The following is a 23,365-nucleotide window of genomic DNA, read 5'->3' on the forward strand; positions in this document are numbered from 1 at the left end:
AGACAGAAAAGGGAATAAAGGATCTAAGTAGGAGTTATTAAAAATTTAGCTCCTGGAAATTGTTGAGAAGGAGAGTATTTCCTTTACCTTCTTACATTCAGTGATTGGGAACCTGCAAATTAAATTGACTAAAGCAGATTACTGTGAGAAAAAAAAATTACGAATGAATACCTGCAAGAGTTCACAAAGCAATGGGATTTGAAGGGGTGGCTAGAAGTGGGGGCTTATATACAAGTTAATAAGTGACAGGAAAAGGAGAAAGGCATTTTTCTGAAAAACAAATGACTTCTTGGTGAGAGGGGAGAGAAAGGGCACTTATGGTAGAACAAGTGACATTTAGGGAGATAGATTAACGCCTTAGGAGAATGTATGGGAGAGATGGCAGGTTTGTGACAATGTCCGTTTGAGTCTGGCGCTCGGAACTTGTCTCTAATTTTAAGACTGTTTCCAAAAAGTAAATAAATAAAATGAAAAGCCTGAGGCAGATTTCATTCTCCATGAGGAAACATCTGTGAATCAGTGTTTAAGGTAACATATAGAAAGCTTGATGGCACTGTAACGATTGTTGTGATCCATCAGGACACTGAAACAGCACAGCAGATCCAAACGCTGTCCGTCTAAAATCTTTAGGTCTATAGACAGTGATTAACGCTGGAAAACTCAAAAAAGCTATCAACACGGCTCAGTATCAACGACAAGTTTGGTGGGTGGTTGGGTGCTGTTTAAACAGCTGGCATCCGGGCTCAGTTTGAGTATGTAATACTCCAAAGTGCTGGGTTTTATTCCCAAAATCTGCTTAAAAGTCAATGATTTGCAGAGAAATGTGGTTTAAAACACTACATCAATTTTAATCATGCCCATAGAATGCAAGAGTATTTTCCCTTAATAAACAGTGTCAGTATCTTACATAACAAGAAGTAAATAAAATGTTAGGCAAACAGCCCAGCAGGTAAATGTTTACTATTTATCTTGCAGATCATATACTTTTTCTTCAAAATCTCCACATATTCTTCACGTGCTTTTGAAACCAGATCTGGACTTAGACTTCACTCGTCCTTTGAGCCTACAAGAGAGTCTGTAGGACTTAGATTCAAGTTGAGTAAAAGCTGGAAAGAAAATGAAAGAATCAGGTTCTTTACTTAAAATACTTCATAGGTAACTAAATGTCAGTTTATTTTTTAAGAAAAGCTGAGACTCTTCTAAGTTTTAAGAAGAATGATTACAACACAAAACACAAGATTACTACTCTAGACTTTGCCCAGGGCTGCACATTGAATTAACTGCTCTTGTGGCTAAGGATCAGAGCGCCTGGTTTTCTCACTTTTCATTCATTTACTCAGCAACCACGTGCTAAGGCACTGTGACAAGCACTGGAACCACAAGATGAAGATGACAGAGTCCACCCTGAAAGATCATGTACCGTAAACTGGTAAAATGGATGAACAGGCAGTTTCGGTACAGAGACATAAATGCCATGACAGGTATAAAAGAGGGCACAGTTGGAACACTCAGAAGGGACGTCCAGCTTTGTGTCAATACTGTCCCCTCTCTGGTGGCCGTGATGTGTAAGCAGATACCTGAAGGAGGAGGAGAAACTGTGGGAGGGAGAGGCAAGAAGCAAACACAAAGAGCAGAGGCAGGAAGGGTGCCTGGGGAGCTGGACACAGTCTGACCAGTCACTGGAGCCAAGGGGCAGAGCAGGGGAGTAAAGAGATACAGCTGAAGACTTTGGCAAGAGCCAAACCAATGTGGATGTTTTTCTTCCAAGCTAAGGAATTTGGAATTTTTCCTGAGGGCAAAAGGTTAACCACTATTGTCATCCACCAGGGGACAGCTACATGAACTGTGATTGCTTGAGTCTGGGTTTTTGGCCTCAGTCACTACCAAACTCGAGAAGCTGATAACCTCCATGCTTTTGTGAGAACAGGTCCGTGTGCAGATGACAGGCCCACGGGGACAGCAGAAGAGGAAGGGCACAGCCAGAAATAGAGAACACAGACTTCTTGAGATTTTTTTTAAAGCTATGGATCATGATGAATAAATGAGGAATAAGTACACTTATCATTATGAATGAAATTATGCTTTCACATTTTTCATTAGATATGTGTAAGAAAAAAATTTAACATACTATCTGTTATTCAAACAATAGAAAGAGGTGCCATTTACTGTTTACAGTTTATTTCGGAAATCAAAGTCTGGAATTAATTCAGAAATGTTGGCAACATACCTTCTTTTAATTCTCTATCTATATTATTCTCCAACTTCTTCCGCATCTGAAATAAGTCAAATATTATTTTTAATGTTTAAGTTAAACAAGAAACACTATCATAGGAATGACAACTAGCTTATGAAATGTGGCCTTTAAGTAAATACTTTTAGAGACTTGACCTAACTTGGGGATTGCTTAAATAGAAAAAAATAATTATAAGCAAAACCCCTAGCTTAAAGACTAGATCAGGTTAAATATATGCAAATATAAAAAATAAAGTCATGTAAAAGCAACAAAAGGCAGGGAGATGCAAACTGCTCTGGACTGACATTTTTAAAGGAGAGTTCATTTACTAACATCATGTCCCAAAATTACACTATCTAGTCAGCTCTCACTTGCTACTCACCTCACGAACCTGGTTCAATAAAAATTATGCCTTAGAGGCAAATTAATGACTTAAATTATTTTCTATAATTCTATGTTTTGACTTACGAGGTGAGTTGACTTGCCAATGACATTCTATTTTCTAGCTTTTCCAGGTACAGTCGTTTGTATTTTTCCAATTTTTTTTCATTAGAATCAAACTGAAAGTTTTACTTTTCAGTTCAGGTTCCAGATCTTTAACTGTGTTCCATTTGACTTACTGAAGCACATTTATACTCTCTTAACAAGTTTTCTTGAGATGCTGCTTGTACCTAAAGCAAATTAAAAGGATACAATTTTAAAAATAATTATAACCTGAGTAATTACAGTATATTTGTTCCCTTTAGTTTTGAGTCAATGATTGAGAGAGCAATTTTAAGTGTGGGAAAAAAAGCTGAACATTAAAATACTTATCATCAATGTCAAGTGAATTAAATCTGAATTATGAAATTAAAGTTGAATCACTCTTATATTAATATTAGTACTCATATAATGTGATAGTTCAAAAAATTATAGGATCAATTTAAAATTTAAAAAATTGAACAATACAACCTAAGAGTAATCCCAGAGTGTGGTACAATATTTAAACCACAATATATTATTTTCCTCCTAGTAGTCTTGACTTACACCAATTGCTCTTAAAAATGATTCTCTAGTGAGAATTGTTCTGAAAGATCAATTTAGTGATAGTAATGATGGAAACTGAATTATTTAAAGGGAGTAACAAATGTGGCCTTCCTTCCAGAAATCTACAAAACAAACTGCTATATGGGAAGTAGAGGAAACACATAAAATATACATATCCGAACTGTAATTCTCAGTGAAGTGAGTTAGAGCACGTTACAGATCAATGCTTCACCTGTAAAAACTGGCTGAGTTCTTTCAGTGTTTCTACTATATCCCGTCTTTCTCACTTTTCAGTCTCCCTTTTGTACTGCTCCACTTGACTGTGTTCCACTGTGTTCATTTTGAGGTGAAGTCTCAGGTTTACTGCTTCTTCCTCCAATTTCTTCTCCTCCTCTAGTGTTTCACATTTCTTTTGCATCTCTTTCATAGATATAACTCCTTTAGAAGAAGTTGAGTTTCTGCACTCAGATGGAGAAGTACTGAAGATGTAGATTCCACTTTTGCTGGAAGATCAGCATTCTGCATGAAAAAGATAAAATTGTTTGGTAATGAGGTTAGCAGACTGAGAACAGCCTAACTCTAACCCAGCATCAAAGGTTGAAATAAATTCAGTTACAATAAAATGGTATATCTACCTTGTGGAATGGAGAAACTCAAATTACTCAGAAAATCAAGAAAAAAGTTCAAACCACCAAGAGTCACAAAAATATACTGTTTATTGTCATCATCTTTGTTATACATTTGTACTTGATTTTACACTCTTATTTTTCTGTAATTGTTTCATGTCTTTCCTACATAAAATGCCTATAAGGCACCTGTTAGCAGAAAGTCTCTTACCCCTTCCTCCCCCAAGCCTTAACTCCATGATTTTTAAAGTTTTAGGGAGATCATATTGAGTTACTTAGGGCTGAATTAATAAATGCCTCCCAAAACAAGACTTTGAAAACAGACTGCAATTAATACATCTTACAAATATGGATTCTAATGCCATAAACCTTTCTCTGAACTACAAATATTTTATGCTAGTTTGAATTGCATTCCAAGGAGCAATGAATGATTCACGGAGTTAAGGAGAAATCCATCTCCTCGTGTAGTGGTTTAGTAAGATGACCCATACATTTTTCTAAACAAACAAACAAAAAAGCCTTAATTCTTGTAATCCTTTGTGGCTCTCCACAAAACAAGAGAACAAACTCAACAAAAACAAAAAAACTTGCTGGAATTTCAGTGACACTGACTTAGGAAGAACTGCTTTCCTTCAGATAGAAGGATCATTTGGTGAGACAAGGCAGGTGGAGGTGGTGGTTGTAAAACATCTCTACAAATTCCTTGACATTTCCCCTGTGAAATTCCCTCCCCTGAAATATGTGCTGGCCTCAGTCAACTGGTTTCTAGGGGACAGAATGTGGGGGCACTGCTGTGTGATTTCTAAGGCTAAATGGCTTCTGACTTTCACACTCCATAGGGATGCTCACCTTTAGAACCCAGCCACCATGTTGTGAAGCCCAGGCCACCTACTGAGACTTTGTACACTCAGCTGTCCCAGCTGATGACCCCAGGGAATGTCCTTAACCAAAGCCAGCTCCAACTTCCAGACATGTGCATGAACAAGCCTTTAGATTATTCTAGTGCCCGCTTGATGCCAAGTGGAGAAGAAATGAGCTGGCTCCACTGAGTCATATCTAAACACAGATTTGGGAACCAAGCAAATGCTGTTTTGAGTCACCAGGTTTTGAGGCAGTTTATTATATAAATTACTAGCAATAAATAACTGGCACACATATTGATATTAAAAATGGGGCACAGCCATTAAAAAAGAACTCAAAATGTGGGGATGCCTTTGCACCTGGAGGTAGGTGAAACTTGAACAGATGTAGAGAAGAGTAAGAGTGAAAACCCAAAGTGTCCACAAGACTGTTAGTGGAAGCCTGAGGGCCCTTGAAGGGCTGAGAGTGAAGGCTTCTAGGCCAGGGAAGAAAATGACAATGAAACCAGAGGAAATGGGACTCTTGCTACCGAACAGCTGAAAGTAAAATTGATGAGAGATAAGCTAAAACAAACAAAAAGATTATTAAATATAAAGGAACCAGGACTCACTGGGTTCAAGTATCTTTATCCCATTTAAAGCATCTCCACATGCCCAATTGTCACATAATTGGTAAGCAGAGAAATGACTTCCGGGCTAAGATCAAATGTAGGGGTGCTGCCAGGAAAACAGTCTAAAGATGAAGCCAAGACTTTGTTAAGACCTTGGAAAGATTTAAGGTGCTGCCTCAAATTCCTTTAAAGATCTTAAAAGCATAAGAATTTTCAAGGCATGGTCCCACAACAGCTTCACAGGAAGTCCAAGGTGAAGAGTTTATCTCAAAAAGACGTGAGAGTAGCTTTTACAATGGCATGAACACCAATAAAATTCACAGGAAACTCAAAGTTTTAAAGAGAACTGTGGTAGCAAAAATACTGCTTGCTAGCTTGGACTGAAAGAGACAGAGACAGTGCAAAATGGGAAGAGGCCTTTGGGTTTTTCTTAGAAGGTCTACAAGGAGGAAGCTGGCTTGAGAGAACTATTCAGCTGCAAACACAGGTCACTGCTCATGAAAGGGACAGAACAAAGAGCTCAGGGAGGGCAGCGAACGAGAACCCCTCCCAGGGTTAGGACTAAGTCCTAATCAAAGAGCTAGCAGAATCAGGCTGCATTTCAGAACTGCTATGGACCAGTGTGCCTCCCATCTTCCATCTGTGAGTGAGGGAGTCCTTAGGATTTAGCAGAATGTTGGGTTTGTGGTGGCAAATAACCCGTGTCTCCTTATCCTCAAACCTCAGCACTGAGAGGACTGTACCCAAGGGGCTGTACTCCAGAAACCACACCCAGGAACCTCAGCCCCACCTGGACCTGGTGAAGATGGGAAAGTAAGACCTTGGGCTGGAGCCTGAGCCTAACACCACAGCCACCGAGACCTGCTCTGGAACTGAGTAGGGATAAGTGGATTTCTCATATGGAAGCAGTAAGAAAACATTGTGGCTAGTGAGTAGATTATGCTGGTTTTTGAATGTCTCCATAAGTTTTCAAAATTAATTCCATAAAAAAGGTAGAATATGGGCCAACCTTAAGTGCCCTGCTCCTAATGAACAGAAACAGTGAAGTGGCACCCAGTGAACTGCAGGGCGGGTTTGAAAAGGCAATTCAGCTTCTGCCTCGCTCTTAACCCTGGAACCTAGTCTCAGGTGGGCAAGCTCAGGCCACAGAGACAGCTTAGGTGTTCCAGGGGAGGTGGTCCACCTGCCTGCCCCACCAAAGCCACAGCCCACCATCAACCATCAGACATCAATGGATGAATCTTCAAGTGATTCCAGCCCCCCACCTTTGAGCTGCCCCACCTGAAGCTGAGAGGAATAGAGGCCGGCTGTCTTGGCCACACTTTTCCTAAGTGTAGGTTGTGAACAAAATAAATGCTTATTTAAGCCACTGAACTTTGGGGAGTTTGTTAGGCAAAAACAGATAAACAGAAAAGTGGATGAAAAAAGATAGTAAGAAATGTAACTTGAATATAGTAGAAACTGGTCTCCTATAAACTGGAATGTAACAAACGTTGAGATTAACTTACTAATGACAAAGTGCTGATGAGAAGAAGCAGATAACTGAAAGATCTAAGAACTAGCGAGAAGGAAGATACTTTAGAGTTCCCTCCAATTACAATTTCTTACAAATAGGCATGTATTTCAATTTCCCCTCAACTTTGAGGATAAGGAAGACTGGTAAGCAAGGAGACATAGGATTTGAAGTCTAATAATTGAAAAACTAGAAATAGTCAGTTTATCAAAATCAGCCTTTTTACCTCATTTCAATTAACTGAAATTCCAAGAGACAGGCAGCTTTGAGAACTTACTAATCTAGCACTCACTCTTCATTTTCCTTTCCTCAGAGAGAAAATAAAATATTATGGAACCATAAATGTAGTGTCCTTTGGCAGTATTTAAGTACAATTTTTCCTTTACCTTAAAAGCTTGTTTGTAAGGGAAGGTAAGACTGTCTCAGCTTCATGTTGTAGTACAATGCTTCTCCATATCACACAGATTGGCTTTGAACTTTTGAAATTCAAATTACGAATCTGTTATCTGTTTCTGATAAACTGATTGAATATTATTTAATTTTTAACAGCTGTACTCTTGAATAATTTTCCTTGGATGGGATGAAATATTTATTTCATTAATTATGCATTAAGCTATAGAATACAGCTAGGCACCTCTCTTTTTGAGTAAAAGGAGGTAGACACAGGGAGCTGAGTATGCAGGATCTACACCAAGAACAAGATCGGCACCAGTGTTACACACAAGAACCAAGCCAAAAGAGGACTTCATCGTGAACCACAAGATGATGGATTAGAGAGGCTTCCAAAGAGTAAGGTTGAATTAATCTTTTCCAGGCTTAATCTTTTGCCTCTAGAAATCTATGGGTGAGTCTATGAATTATAATGAGTGCAACATAATGAAGTATATTGCAGACTGAATCAGCAGATCCCGTGACCATGATTTGATGGAAACTGGAGTGAAGTGGGAGGCACTGGGCGAGAAACTAAAGGTCTGAATGAGGGGGGAAGGAATGGACTTTATCTTTGCAAGCCTACTTTCTGTCATGTCACAGAGTCAGCAAGGCATAAGCTGGCCACAGGCCCCTTCAGGAAGCAGCAGAAGTAGAGTTACAGACATTCCACAACACTGACTTTTTATTATTATGTAAAACAACTGGTAATATGCAAGATGACTCAGAAAGAGTTCTCATAACATCTGAATTGGTACTGGCATAAGACAGACATAGATCAATGCATCACCACTGAGAATCTAAAAGAAACCCTCACATTTACGGTCAATTGATTTTCAATACGAGTGTCAAATAACTGAATGAGACAGTAATAGTCTTTTTAACAAATGGTACTGGGACAACTGGATATCCACATGCAAAAGAACAAAATTCGACCTCTGCCTCATACAATATATATAAAACTAACTCAAAATGAAAGAGCTAAAACTACACAATTCTTAGAAGAAAACACAGGTGTGTGTCTTCATGACTGGATCTGGCACTTGTTTCTTAGATAGGACAATAAAAGACAGAAATAGATTAACTGAACCTCATCAATATTTAAAACTTCTACTCTTCAAAAGACACCATCAAGGAGGTAAGAAGGGAAGCTCCTGAACAACAGGAGGAAATACTTGAAAATCCTACATCTGATCAAAGACTTGCACCCAGGATCCAAAAAGAACTCTTACAATTCCATCATCAAAAGATAATCCAATTTCAAAATGGGCAAAAACCTGAACAGACAGGTCTTCAAAGAAGATACACAAATAGATAAGCACATGAAAAGACCCCCAACATTCTTAGTCATCAGAAAAATGCAAATCAAAACCACAATGAGATGCCAGTTCACACCTACCAGGAGAGCTGATGACCAGTCTCGTGACAGGAATGCATAGAAATTGGGAAAATTATACACTTTGGATAAAAATGTTAAATGGTGCAGCCACTCTGGAAAACAGTATGGTAGTTCCTCAAAAGGTTAAACAGAGTTACCATATGACCCATACGACAGCATTTCCATTCTTATGTTCCCCAAAGAAATGAAAACATGTTTACACCAAAACTTGGACAGAAATGTTCACAGCAGCATTATTAACAATAGCGAAAAAGCAGAGGCAGCCCAAAAGTCCATCAACTGATGGATGGATAAATGGTTTAGCCCCACAACTGAGTAATGTTTGACAATAAACAGAAATGGAAATACTGACAAGTGCTGTAACATGGATGAACCTTGAAGACATTTTGTCAAATGAAAAAAGCTAATCATGAAGGACCACACAGCATGTGATTTCATTCATGGGGAACACCCAGAACAGGCACATCTGTAGAGACAGAAGTCAGACTGGTGGTTGCCTGGGGCTGAGGGAGATGGGGGGCTGGGGGTGATGGCCAAGGGATGCAGGCTTTCTTTTCAGGGTGATGGGAATGTTCCAAAATTGACTGTGGTGATAGCTGCACATCTCTGAATATACTAGGAGATACTAACTATGCATCCTAAATGGGTGACTTATATGACACGTGAATTTTTTTTTTTTTTTTTGGTGGAGGGAAGTCATTAGGTTTTAAGTATTTATTTTTAGAGGAGGTACAGGGGATTGAACCCAGGACCTTGTGTATGCTAAGCATGCACTCTACCACTTGAGTTATGCAATCTCCCCTATAATATGTGAATTGTATCTCAATAAAGTAAAAAAAAAAAAAAAAATCCAAAGGCAGGACCTAGAAAAGTTTCTTAATTCTCTATTTTGAGTGTACAGACATGATCTGCACTTCTCCATGCTTTGACAACATGTCTAAAATGAAGAGAAAATGAAGGCAATGCCTAACTTCAACTTGTTTGTATAATGACCTTTCTGCACAAGTTACTCTGAAATCCATGAAATAAATACACACAGATTCTAAATCCATTCACAAAAGTGAAGATGAGACATGACAATTTTCTGGAACATGCCATGAAACATTATCCTCTGATTTTATCTAGCTTGCCTCATTGTGGTGAGAGATCACTAAAAAATACTGTTTAATAGGAAAAAAAGTTAACTTCTGTGAGGAAAGATGTATAATTTTCAACTTCTCTAAGGGTAAATATTATAAGAAAAAATATATAAAGAAATGGCAGGATGAAAGTCAAAGTTTAAGAAACAAGTGCATCATAAAGATAATAAAAGTGTAATTATAATGAAGATGCAAAAGAAAGCTGTCCCTGAAAAGCTAATGTCCTGCAACACTCTGCGCTGCACACTCACGGCCAACATGCTGAATTTCACATGTACTGGGTTCACAGTTTGATGTGATTTCCTCTCTGACTCCTGTGTCTCAGCTTCTACATCAGTCTGATGATGTGCTGTCACCTCCAGGGACGCTTCCAACTTGGACACTTTCTTTCGGGTGTCAGTCAGTTCTTCTTGAAGCTGTCTCATACGGGCCTAAAAAGATAACTCTGTTACTGATTTTTAAGTCACCTTATCATAAAGTTACAATAATAATATGTAACTCCAACATATGGACTTTGAGAAATATCCCCACAGACATCAATTCGCCTTCTTTTCCTCATAGGCACACATTCCTGTTTACTGAATTTCATTAAAGACACAGAAGGCATGACCCTCCTGCCTTACTGACAGTAAGTTAACTTAGACAATGGATGCAGCCCCTCCAACCATTCCCTGCCCCTCCCAGGAAGTGGCCGAGCTTTACTCCCACTGAAGTCTCAAACAGAAACGAGTGTGTGGGTGGGATGAGTGGTGGTAAGTTCCACACTGTGGAACATTCTCCCTCTTTCTCATTAGAGGCTTAAGTTCAGAGTTCTTCACATATTCAATCTGGTGTTTAAATCCTTCCAATAGACTCCTATCTCACAGTAAAAACGAGGTTATTCCAATGGCCTTTGTGGACCCGAGACAACCTGGTCTCCCCTGCCTCCTGGACTGCAGCTCCTACAGCTCCCCCCACCCTTCCCACTCACTCCCTTCCTGCCACCCAGGACTCTGGTTGCTTCCTCCTCAGTCTGAAAATGGGACCCCACTGCCAAACTCGTACATCACAGAGCGCTCCAGTTCCTCTGTACTGGACAAACTTAGACCCAAATGACAGTAACTGAGCCTTGAAATGAGAATTGTGAGCAAATTATTTGAAAAAATATTCAAAGTAAATTATAAATAGTCAAACACAGTTTTGCTAAAATTTACATTTGCCCCAAATTATGACTGAATGAAAAGTAGATGCCTTTAAGGAGTGGAGAGGTCATAACAACACATGATTTGAGATGGAAATATTTCTAAATTTAATTCCAATTGACATGAATAAAAATAAAATTATATCAACTAAATTAAAAGTATATGAAAAGCTACTGAACGAAAAGTACTGCAAGATACAGCATTTACGCATCAGTTCATCTGGGAAATCTGGAGTTGACTGTCAAGATAATCCACACAATTGAATCTTTTCTCTCTCTTTTTTCTTTTACTTTTTTTTATTCACACAACTGAATCTTAATTTCAAAATACTCATTTTAGGTCTGAGCATTTACCTGCTTTATCACGATACTAAAATGTGGTGACATTAAAATGATTTGGGCACTTTAAGAGTAAATTATTAAGACCTGCCTGTATCTGTCAACAACTTATAGCTTAATCTCTTAGAATTTCAGGTGACACGGCATCTTTACTCAAAGTAAAGCACCTCTCAGGTCTAATTTTTGTTTGCTGGATACAAGATATGCTTTTAGGCTGCTTTACAGTGTAGATATTTATAGCCCACACATTTTTTATATTCAACTAGTTTCAACGTTTAGCTTTCATCAGATACTACTTTGAATTTTCTTTGAGGAAGTCTGAAAATTAGTTCTCCTTCTGGGTACTTACTTTCATTTCTGCTCTGTCAGCTTCATACTGATACAGTCTGTCTTTTAAACATTTGTATTCACTGATTAATTCCTTGTTTCCTTCCTCCAGCATCAGAACTCATTTGCTCATGGCTTCAAGTTTTCCCATGTGATCAGGAAACGGCTCTGGGATATTAAGTATTGTCTTTTTACTTCTGGCTTCATTTTGAGCAACTTCCAGTTGCTGTCGAAGCAACATGTTTTCACTTTGTAGTTCATATACTCTCTTTTCCAAGAATGCCTGCTTTCCAATGTATTTGTTGACTTCCCCTTGTTTGCTCTGAGAGAAAGGTTCAGTTCCCTTTTTTGAACGCTGGGCTTGGCCTCGGTCTCTATGCACACATTGTAATACCAACGTCATTGGTCTAAGAGCATCTCTCCTGGGATGGAGCTCAATTTCTTGGCCACGGAATTGACTTTCAGCTTCAGGAAGTTGCTGAGGAAGCACCTCACTGCTATCTTTTGGGTCAGACAGCTCAAAATCCATTGTGTCCTGTAAGTGAAACCCCTCATCTCTTACTCTTTGAACTGTACGCAATAAACTGACATATCATAATTTCCTTTTAAGTGAAAGACTAATCTCTAAGTTTACACAACAAAAAGTTTGCAATAACTGGGTATCCAACTGGAAAAACTTAAGGTGGTTACAAATCTCAAACTTTAAACAAGCAGAAATCCCCAAAAGTTCAAAAATTTAATTAAAGACAGTGAATCCATGAAAGTAAAAAAGAAACCACAAAATGATGTTTAAGAAGCTCAGAACTGGAAAGGCCTTTCTTTCTCTGAAATACAACAAACCCAAAAGGCTTAAAATAAAAAATGAATAAATCTGACTATACTTAAAAATTGTATCTGACATCTAGCCTTTACAGCTATCCCCAAAGTAAGTGCCTTAGCTCTGTATATATTGGGACAGGTTAAATTTCCTAAAAAATTTTTTCCTGAGAATATTCCATAAATATTCTCCCTTTCTAACATTTCTAGAGTGAGTTATAAGAATTACATCTACAGATAAGTGATAAATCTAAGCACTGTACCAAGCACGTCTACAAACATCAGTTAACTCAGTTAGCTGTGACAATTCCGGAATAAAGGGTTAAAAACACAAGCAAGCTGCAGGGTTTTCCCCAGGGCTTCTGACTTTCTGACTCTTACACCAAGCCAAAGCTACTTCTCTAGGATAAATACATAAACACAAGAGAAGCCTTCCATTTCCGTAATGGTGAATACACTAAAGGTAAAGAAGGTCAAATTTACAGAGCTCTTCTTAGAAAATCAGGAGACTATTTGCTTCTGCAATAATTTTTTTTCTTCTTCATGGTGTTTATAACAGTAACGGATGTGAAATAGCAGGGAAATACAGTGAACTGTTCTATTAAAAATAAAATACTGATCAATAAATTATCACTAAGTGCAGATTATGGCATATCTATCACTATATTCAAAAGCTCCTTGTACTGAAATCGGATACCACATGGAGCAGAGCGTTACTTTTATCACACGTAGGAGAATGACACCCAAACTACGGTTTCTGAACTGGCTATACTTTTCCCTCCTTACCATCAGTGGAAATGATAAAGTAACCTCTCCAATCATCTATCAAAGGAGTGAGATCACTGCCAGAAACTAGAATGCCTGCCGTTAGTAGCAACAGTTTTGAAATAATGGAAAGTTCATCGATTCCTATGGACAATATTAACAGCCCCTCCTTGGATGAGGCCATTGTGAATGTTACTACGTCACTGTTGCCGGCAAATGGATTTGAATTCAAAATATTGCTTTATCCAATGGACCAGAAATGAAACCTCCAGAAAATATATTTACATATATAGGCTTTTAAAACCCTCTATACTTTCTGTACCTACAGTATTGGTTTTCAAACTATGTAAGTATACAAATTCATACACACACATGTTTGAAGATGACTAAAGAAAATACCTCAGCATTCATTTTCTTATTAGCCTTTTCTGCCTCCTTTTGTTGGGAAAGATGATGGGCCAGGATTTCATCTTGTATTACTCTGGCATTCTGCTCTCGAGAAAGTTGTCTCTGAGCATCATTTCACTCTTCTAAAACCTGGAGACATATTTCATTAGGTTTTGGGTTTTATACTATGAAAAAAAAGTCAAAAAAAAGCTTAGGAGGGGAATCTTTAAAAAAAAATTTTTTTAAACCTGTTAAAAATAAGTAGTCTTTTTAAGCACAGGGATCTCTAATGCACAGAAATAACTCAAATTCTAATATATGTGACAGCTAAATTCATCAAAGAGCAAAAACACAAGGGATGTAGTATTGTGAAAGAAAAAGTTTTTTTTAACACTTTTTAAATTGAGTTATAGTCATTTTACAATGTTGTGTCAAATTCCAGTGTAGAGCACAATTTTTCAGTTTTACATGAACATATATATATTCATTGTAACTTTTTTTGTTGTGAGCTACCACAAGATCTTCTATATATTTCCCTGTGCTATACAGTATAATCTTGTTTATCTATTCTGCATATGCCTGTCAGTATCTACAAATTTTGAAATCCCAGTGAGAGAAAATTTCTTTATAAGGCATTTAACCAGTTCCATCATAGTCTCAAGGCAATTTAGCCTGGATTTTAACTTCAAAAAGCCAAAATTAAGAATTAGACTTGTTACTTTGTTGAATGGACCAAAACCATCAATCCTTATGTTGATGATTAAGCTCAATTTAACTTCCATTCCTTCATTCAGAAAAGACACAGAGCATCTATTAGATGCTGAGAACACCAAGAAATTAGTAAATTAAGCTCTAAATGTCATAGTTCATATTTAGGATGAGATAACTTTTATTTGTTTTAAATGAAAATATAGATTAATTCAAAAGAATATTATAAATAATATTGATGAAACAGTGTTAGAGATATGAAATTTTCACATTAAGACTAATTTACCTGATTTGGTTTATTCCTTATGCTCTTCAGTTTGCATTCTAGTGCTCGGGCAGTGATTTCAAGTTGTTGGTTCATGGAAACTTGCTCATTGTATTGTTTCTCTTTTCTTTTTAAGTCATCCTTAGATTTTTCATATAATCTATAAGCATTTTTGTTCTTCTTTGTTTCTTGTTCTAATGTCAATCTGCAGTGAAATATGCTTACCTTAAAATTTATTTTGTTAGAAATAAAAAGTTCATTTTATGATACGGTTCTTCACATGCTGTTTTATTACCCTAATGGAGTTTCTATGGTCTCAATTTTTTTTTTCATTTCTAAGTCTCACATTTTAAATTCCTCACTTCAATCTCTTCATAAAGATAGATCTATACACACACACACACACACACACACACACACACACACACACACACAATTTGAAAAGTAGCAATGAAAAGACATAATGCTACTGAGTTTCAGTCAAGAGTAACTTTGGTCAATAGTGTAGGAAAGAAATTTTGCAATTATTCAGTAAGGTTTGAATTGAAAATTACCCTTTTTTCCCCACATAGTCATAAATTACTCCTTCATTGGGACAGAGAATTGAGTTACTAGTTAAAAGAGAAGCTGCTATTTAGAAACAAGTTTGCAAGTTCATGAGAGAGAAAATTTCAACTTCCTGAAGTATTACAGGGACTCCTACATGGCCTCCAGCAGAAGGTGACATCTACAGGCGTCTTTCCCAGAGCACAGACCCGCTAATTAGCATAATCCAAGGCGAGGCTGGGGAGCCTACTCCCTGATGCCCTACACTTTGTTTCTTCTTTTGCAACACTTTGAACTTACCTTGTTAAATATTTTTTATTTAGTAAATCATTTTTAAATTCCTTTTGGTACAAGGCAGGATGCGTAGTAAGTAATTAAAAAATAAAGAGTAATTCGTGCTTTCAGCATAGACCTTTGAACTAATCTTATCTCAGTATGAGAGAGATGCTGAATAAACTAACCAGTAATCACTTTCCACTTTACTTTTTAGTCCAACCATTCATGTTAAGAATCAAACTGCATAAATTTTTTTTAAAGTTTCTGCCTTGAGAAAAATGGTCATTTCATAATTCTGCAAGTGGGAATGTAAAGTAATATAAACTTTCTGGAGGACAATTGAGAGATAAGGATCAAAGATATTTTTTAAAGAAATATAGAATGAGGATATACATATATATATATTGCCTTGTTATTTCCAAGAGTCTCATATTCCACAGTATTAATGAAGTTTTCTCCCCTGTAAAATCCCAAAAGGTAAGTTAACAATTATAAGACTTCTCCTACATACCTACAGTATTAAAGGTATTAAAGTAAATATAAAGAGTTCAAATATTTCTTTAAAACCAAGAAATTCAGTACCTCATGCGGCAGAGCTCTCGTTCCCACTCCACATTTTGAAGTTTTAACTGTGATTTTGCTTCTCTTGTTTTCAGCAGCTCTGTGTGTAGCCAGTTCACCTAATTTTCCATTTCTTTAATTTTTCCTCTAAGTAGTGCATAGTCAGATTCTTTACGTTCTGTTGATCTGAATGAATCAACTGGATCCTGAATTTTCAATAACCTATCAGAATCTGCATTAGGAAGAAAACAAAAATAGAAACAAAATACATGAATAATTTTTGTGTATAAAAGACTGTGCATTTTCACATTCATTCATCCATACATTGAACAAATGGATATTGAGCATCTATAACGTGGAAGACATTCTTCTAAGCTCTGCAGATATTAAAATGACAAAGTAATATTATGAACACTATGCAAATAAATTTGACAATTCAGATGAAGTGGGTAAAATTCCTTGAAAGAGAGAAATTACAAAAGCTCAATTAAGAAAGAACAAATAAGCTAAAAAGCCCTATATCTTAAAAACCAAAACAAAAGTCCTATTTAAAGACCTTATGACAAAGAAAATTCCAGTCCCAATGGTTACACTGGTGAATTCTACCAAATACTTTAGGAAAATTTAATACCAATTCTACACAAATCCTCAAAAAATGAAGAGGAAGAAATATGTCCTCATTCTATAAAACTGACATTACCCTGAATCCAAAACCAGACAAAGATATTACAAGAAAGAAAACTAATATCATGAAAATGGAGGTAAAAATTCTAAACAAAACATTTGCAAATTAAATCCAACAATACAGGATAATTCATCATGACCAAGTGGGGTGTATCCCAAGAATGCAGGGCTGTTTTAACATGTAAAAATCAATGTTATTCATCATATTAACAAACTAAAAATGAAACCATATGATCATGTCAGTGGATAAAAAGAGGCACTTGCCAAACCTCAACTTCTATTCCTGATAAAAACTTCCAGCAAACTAGGAACCAAGGGAACGTCTTCACTATGACAAAGATCTGTGCTAAGCCTACATCTGGCACCATACGCAATGGTGAAAAATGGAACGCTTTTCCCAGAAGGTGAGGAACCGGACAGGAATGGCTTCTCTTACTCCTTCTATTCAGCACTGTACTGGAGCCAGTGCAATCAGGCAAAATAAAGAAGCAAAAGACATCTAGATGGGAAATGAAGAGGTAAAACTGTCTGCTAATCAGCGGAGAATATGATTACATGGTATGAGTCAGCTAAGTCCAACCTGTGGGCTGGGTTGCTTGCTTTGGTAAATAAAGTTTTACTGAAATACAGCCACATCCATTAACTTGTGTATTGTCTATGGCTACTCTTGTTGCAACGGTGACAGAGCTGACTAGCTGTAACAGAGAATGTATTTACTGGCTGCAAGTCTTAAATGTGAACTATCTTTAGTAAGACAGTAGTTTAAAGAAGAAAAGTCTTGACCACCTTTGGTTACATAGAAAATCTGAGAGAATCCATAAAAAGGCTACTAGAACTAACAAATGTGTTCAGTCAGGTTGGAGGGCACAGAGTCAGTATACAGAAATCAACTGTATTTCTATCATCAGAAACTAAAACTTAAAATACATTATTCTAAAACAAACAAATAAATAAAAATATACTACTTATAACCACACTGATGAATAAGAAATACAGGTAAACTCATAAAAGATGGAAAGACCCAGACACTAAAAACTCTAAAATATTAGTGAGAAAATCAAGGAAGACCTATGTAAATGGAGAAATAAACTTTGTTCGGGATTAAAAATTCCATATTGTTAAGAAGTCAATTTTCCCCAAATTAATCTACAGATTCAACATAATCTACATCTCATTTCCAGGACACTAGCAGACTTTTTTTTTTTACATTGACAAGCTGATTCTAAAATTCATGTGGAAAGAAGGGTAATAAAAGGAAACAAGATGAAGCCAGAGGACTGTAGCCTTTAACCATGGAGCTGTGAGAAGCAGTAGCTGGATTTTAAATAAGGGGGTAACAAAGATCTGAATTTTAAAAACTATCTAGTAATCATGGTTGCGGTGTAGACCAAGGTTCCAGGAGGCGGAATGGCAGAGAAGAAAGTCCTGAGGTGATTTCAGTGTTCTAGGAGGGAAGTAGTGATACCCTGACCTTGGGTGAAGGCGTAGGAGCAGCAGAGTCAACAGAAAGCACAGGGAGTGGGAACGGTCACAGCCCCTGGCTGGCAGCGCACAACACGTCTGCTTCTGCTTTGACACAAAGCAGGTTTCTGAGACGCAGCGGAGTGTAACATAGCCGTGCTCCCTGGGCAGTACTAGGTGTGCACAAGTTACCACGAGATACTTAAAAAGGCTGTGTAGTCATACGGGGGTCCTACCTTTACTCTCCGGACCAAGTTGTTCGATTAGCCTCAGGGTATTCTTATAATTAGGGAAAAGCGACTCGCAATCCTTGGAAGCTGTTTCTGGTGACAGAGTTAAGTCATCGAGGCCATTCACAGAATTAATCTGCTCTTTGACCTACAAATAAATAATGCTATTTCACAGTGTCTCCAACATAGTTGTAAAATATGCTCAGTGTACAGAGGTGATAGATATCCATCTTTTTATGAGAGCAAAAACACAGACACTTCTCGAAAGAACTGATTTTTGTCAAAAGGCTAACTTAATCTATAGCGTTTCTAAATTATTTTTAAGTAAATGTCTCTACAACAAAGGAGGATTTTGTTTTTCCACTCTTTTATAATTTTTTTTTACTACAGGAAAATACTTTTATAATTAATATTTTACTATACCTGGTCCTTTTTAGTAGACGTTTTCTTTGAAGACCTGAAAAAAGAAAAATCAATTCATTTAAGTCAAATACTAAATATTGAAAATACAAGAAATATGTACACCTATTATCTTTTATATAAAAATCTTTGCATTGATAATTAATTTTCAATAAAAGGGATTAAATGAAACAGTAACATTAAAGGACAAAGAAAGTATATCAATTATATTATGAACAAAGTATTAAATTTAGGTCAAGAGGACAAGCAAAGGAAAAGGAAGAACATAACATTACCTGTATTATTTGATAGGGAAAAAATGTACCAGGATTTTATTGTTGTTGTCTTTTTCAATAAAAACTGGCTTTTATGACAATAAAACCCATTTGGAAAGTATTACTTAAGTCCTTATATGAAAGAAACCCTTTTCTAATAATCATGGTATTAGCTTTTTTGAGGACTTAGTGTGCAACTGCTGTGCATTATTATCAGCACTTTACATGTCTTAAAGACATTTTAATCCTCACAACAATCCTGGGAGGTAGGTAATACATTAGGTACTTTACCCAGGAAGAAAATGAGGCACAGAAAGGCTAAGTCATTTGTTGAAGCCCCTATGTCTGCCCAGAATTCCAACCCAGGCAATCTGGCTTCAATACTTGCACTTCACAATATGCGAAGAAAGTAATATTTAAGTATTTTTAACTAATGGAGTAAATGAATCTCTATTATTATTCTATATCTAGGTATAATTATAAATAATAATTTCTGGGGCATATGTCCAGAAGGAACCCTACTTCAAAATGACACCTGCACCCCAATGTTCATAGCAGCACTATTTACAATAGCCAAGACATGGAGACAGCCTAAATGTTCATCAACAGAGGACTGGATAAAGAAGATGTGGTATATTTATGCAATGGAATACTATTCAGCCATAAAAACCGACAACATAACGCCATTTGTAGCAACATGGATGCTTTTGGAGAATGTCATTCTAAGTGAAGTAAGCCAGAAAGAGAAAGAAAAAAAAAAACATATGAGATCACTCATGTGGAATCTAAAAACAAAAACAAAACAAAACAAATACAAAACAGAAACAGACTTACAGACATAGAATACAAACTTGTGGTTGCCAAGGGGGCAGAGGGTGGGAAGGGACAGACTGGGATTTCAAAATGTAGAATACATAAACAAGATTATACTGTATAGCACAGGGAAATATATATAAGATCTTATGGTAGCTCACAGCAAAAAAAATGTGACAATGAATATATGTATGTTCATGTATAACTGAAAAATTGTGCTCTACACTGGAATTTGACACAACATTGCAAAACGACTATGACTCAATAAAAAAATGTTAAAATAATAATTTCTGAATCTTAACACCTATTTTTTAAAAATAAAAAGACTTTAGACCTAGGCAATACTGGAAATCTACTTTTAATAAAGATTTGCTTTTGCTAAAGACATTAATCAGCAGGCATTCATTATCCATTCAGCTGTTTGTTCATGCATTTGACATGTCCTTATGGAGCATGATGGCTTTTTTAATTTAGAATTTAGTAATCCAAAAGTAATCATCTGTGATAGATTGTTAACAGTTTATTATTCTATTGTATATAAACAAAACCTTCCCGTTCTTCCTAGAATCTAAACAAATATTAAGTTAATAGAATCTGGTATTTTACAATAGCATACAAAACCACAGCCACTCATGATGATACTGTCAAGGACACTATAAAATCTAGAATCATCAAGGAATGATTAAACCCTATTCAGTATGGCCTAAGTGTTTGTATAGTTATTATGAGTATACAATTTTTAAAAATCTATGGACAATGGTGTAACTTTAAAGTCATTATCTGAATATTCAATTGTGTAAGATTACACTTCAGAACTAATGAATAAGACCTTACAGCAAAACTATACATGAATGGAAGCTTACTACAGTATTTTAAAGATAACACAGTACAATCAATACACTTTCTAATACCAGAAATGCAAACAAGATGAAATTGAAAAACATGTCTTCTATGGAATCACATCCAACAGCATACAGACATGGTCTTCAAACTACCATGTCATCATTAAAAAAAGAAAGGGAACCCCCACGAGCCCCATGTTCCCCTTCAGTTATCACCTAGTCCTCTCCTGCCTTCCCAGGAAATGTCCTCTGAGGGGCTGTTCACACTGACTCACTGCAGCCCGGCTTCCATGAGGACGTATTATTGAAACTACTTTCAGTCAAAGGCACTTGTCCTCATCTTAGCCTTTTGGCAGAGTTCCTCCGACACAGTTGAGAATCCTCTTGCCTTGGCCTTTGCACTATATGCTGCTGTTCTATTTCCAGAGAAGGTAATCACTGGTAATACATCTTCACCTAGAAATAAAGAATTTGTAGATTTTACCTGCCACAATCTTGATCTCCTTCACTTAAACTGCTGTTGTCATTCACGTGTAGGAGACCACCAGCCAGCGAGGCAGTCTTCGCAAATACACGTGAAGTCACATGCTTTTAATGTCCGTTTTCCACTTTTATTCTTTACTTCCATCATACACAAGCCAGGAGAGCTACTGTAAAACAATCCATAAAAAAGCCAATTTTTAAAAAATAATTCTACTGATAAATTAAAAAACAACAATTTTTGTAAAATTCCAACTCTTACCCATCTTCAATCATTTATTAATTCACAAAATGGTTATCAAGTGCCAACCATATGCAAGGAAACACAAATTCTTGCTTCAAAGACAGATACACAATTATGATACAATGTGATACGCAAGAGCTGACATGTAGCAGCTAAAGTGAGCATAAGGAAGGCTTTTAAGAAGAGGGAAAATAAACAGGAGGTCATGAGCAAAAGAGACAGGAGGAAATTATTCTACTTAAGAGATTAGAACGTGAGCACAAAGATTAGGCACATGGCATTTAGGTGTGTCCTGGGAACCTGGAAGGAAGATTACAAAATACATGGAAGCAAGTAGAGAGATGAGTCTGGGAAGAAATTGTGAACAGTATCTAGGAAAATAATAATTACCTACTGTTGAATACTGATTTAGGCTTACCTATCAGAATTTCCTTTCTGCAGAGCAGGAAACTGCTGGTCATCAGTTTTTCCCCTCTTCCTCTGCTGAGTTAATCCTTTGTAATAACTGCCATCACACATGGTTTCTGATCCTTTCAGTTCACTACTTTTGTTCCTGTTCTCTTCTACTTCAACCTTTAGTGAAAGTTTGATACAAAGGGTAATTATTACTTCATTCATTATAAAGACTTTTTTTCATTCATTTTATCACTTGACTCAGTTTGCCCTGATTTCAATGATTAAAATATTTTTGTGCTTATTTTAATTTTATCATTTCAAGTCATTGAAATGTTTGTAAATTCTGCTTCTTTCTCTTTGAGGAAAAGAAACAGAATTTCTAAAATTTCAAAAAGGACTTTCTGAGTGTTGTGCTCTTACATCCACTCTTCCCCATGTGAATGGCAGAGACAAAGAAATAAAAAGACAAAGGCATAAAATTTGTCCTCTCCTGTCTTTACCACCTAGATTTTGTATTAAACAGCCAGATTTAGAAGATGTCACACCTTGGTGCTTCAGTAACAGAAAGGAAACATTCTTCTTTCTGTGCTAAAGCTATCCTTTCCCCACTACTTTTTATACTTCTTGTTTCATTTGGATTCTGGGGTATCAAAAAAGTGGTGTTTAATAAAATATATAAACCCAAGTTTACTGAAAGAAGCAGAGTGAAACTGATGAATTGCCAGTAAGTGTGGAATTCTGCAAAAGGAATAATGCTTCCCAATTTCACATTCAATAACCATGACCATTTTATAGCTTGATGGCATAGGAGTAATGAATGATCTACTTTAGCCCCACTGTTTACTGAAAACGGGAACACAACCAAGAAAGGTTAAGTGATTTGTCCAAACTCCCTAAAGCAGTATTCCCCAGCATTTTATGGTGTCAAAAGAGATGATACAATTCTGTAACACTGAATCTAATAAGCTACCAAATAAATTCATCAATTTGATCAGATAAGTTAAAAGTGTGACTTTGGCAAAGTTGGGGACAGGGCTCATCTCCTTTTTCTATTAAAGGAGAACACCTTCAGATTTCTATCTTTAACACTCTTCGCACCTCACACAAAAGAACACACACATTTTAAAAATCTATTACTAGAAGTAAAAAAAATATCATTCAGTGCATCTCAAAACTCAAGTTTTCTCCTTTGGAGATAAATACTGAATTTTTTTTGCTGAGGGTTCTTACTACCTATATGATAAAATCATACATGTCAAAACTTACTACATTTTATTACATAATACAATGTAAGTGTCTGACTCAACAGAAACACCCGAAAGTGGTGATTCAAGAATATGTGGGAGCACATGTATTTGTTCTTAAGAATATCTCAAAGTGGCCATGATGGAATTCTGAGTGTTCAGTGATCAGTAAGACAGATAAGCCCACACTCACTAAAGCACAATACACAGATCACTTTAGTGGGAGTGTGTGCTTGTATCCCTTCTCTCAGTCACTGCTTCCTTCCCATTCTATGGAAGTGCCACTTACAT

At 36.6% G+C, this 23,365-nt stretch overlaps 1 protein-coding gene across 7 annotated transcripts in view; it reads right to left on the reverse strand.

The window, feature by feature from the left end:
* Positions 1-822: 822 nt before the first annotated feature.
* The window catches only part of LOC141579555 (putative coiled-coil domain-containing protein 144B), a 31,716-nt gene continuing 9,173 nt past the window's right edge, over positions 823-23,365 (reverse strand). For 4 of the 7 annotated variants that reach the window (XM_074376040.1, XM_074376039.1, XM_074376045.1 and 1 more), the window contains 13 exons: positions 21,853-22,007; positions 21,195-21,360; positions 18,805-18,838; positions 18,388-18,529; positions 16,028-16,238; positions 14,645-14,828; positions 13,663-13,800; positions 11,705-12,217; positions 10,115-10,267; positions 3,492-3,778; positions 2,702-2,904; positions 2,228-2,273; positions 823-1,106 (listed from right to left, as the gene is read on the reverse strand). In XM_074376040.1, coding sequence (XP_074232141.1) covers positions 21,234-21,360; positions 21,853-22,007 — 282 coding nt within the window. In that variant the 3' untranslated portion in view covers positions 823-1,106; positions 2,228-2,273; positions 2,702-2,904; ... (7 more) ...; positions 18,805-18,838; positions 21,195-21,233. Of the gene's footprint in view, positions 1,107-2,227; positions 2,274-2,701; positions 2,905-3,491; positions 3,779-10,114; positions 10,268-11,704; positions 12,218-13,662; positions 13,836-14,644; positions 14,829-16,027; positions 16,239-18,387; positions 18,530-18,804; positions 18,839-21,194; positions 21,361-21,700; positions 21,735-21,852; positions 22,008-23,365 lie in introns of those variants that run through there. The other 3 variants (XM_074376042.1, XM_074376041.1, XM_074376043.1) reach the window with 3 other exon arrangements.

This window comes from Camelus bactrianus, chromosome 13 (assembly GCF_048773025.1).
Source record: "Camelus bactrianus isolate YW-2024 breed Bactrian camel chromosome 13, ASM4877302v1, whole genome shotgun sequence".
In the NCBI taxonomy this organism is placed as follows: domain Eukaryota; kingdom Metazoa; phylum Chordata; class Mammalia; order Artiodactyla; family Camelidae; genus Camelus; species Camelus bactrianus.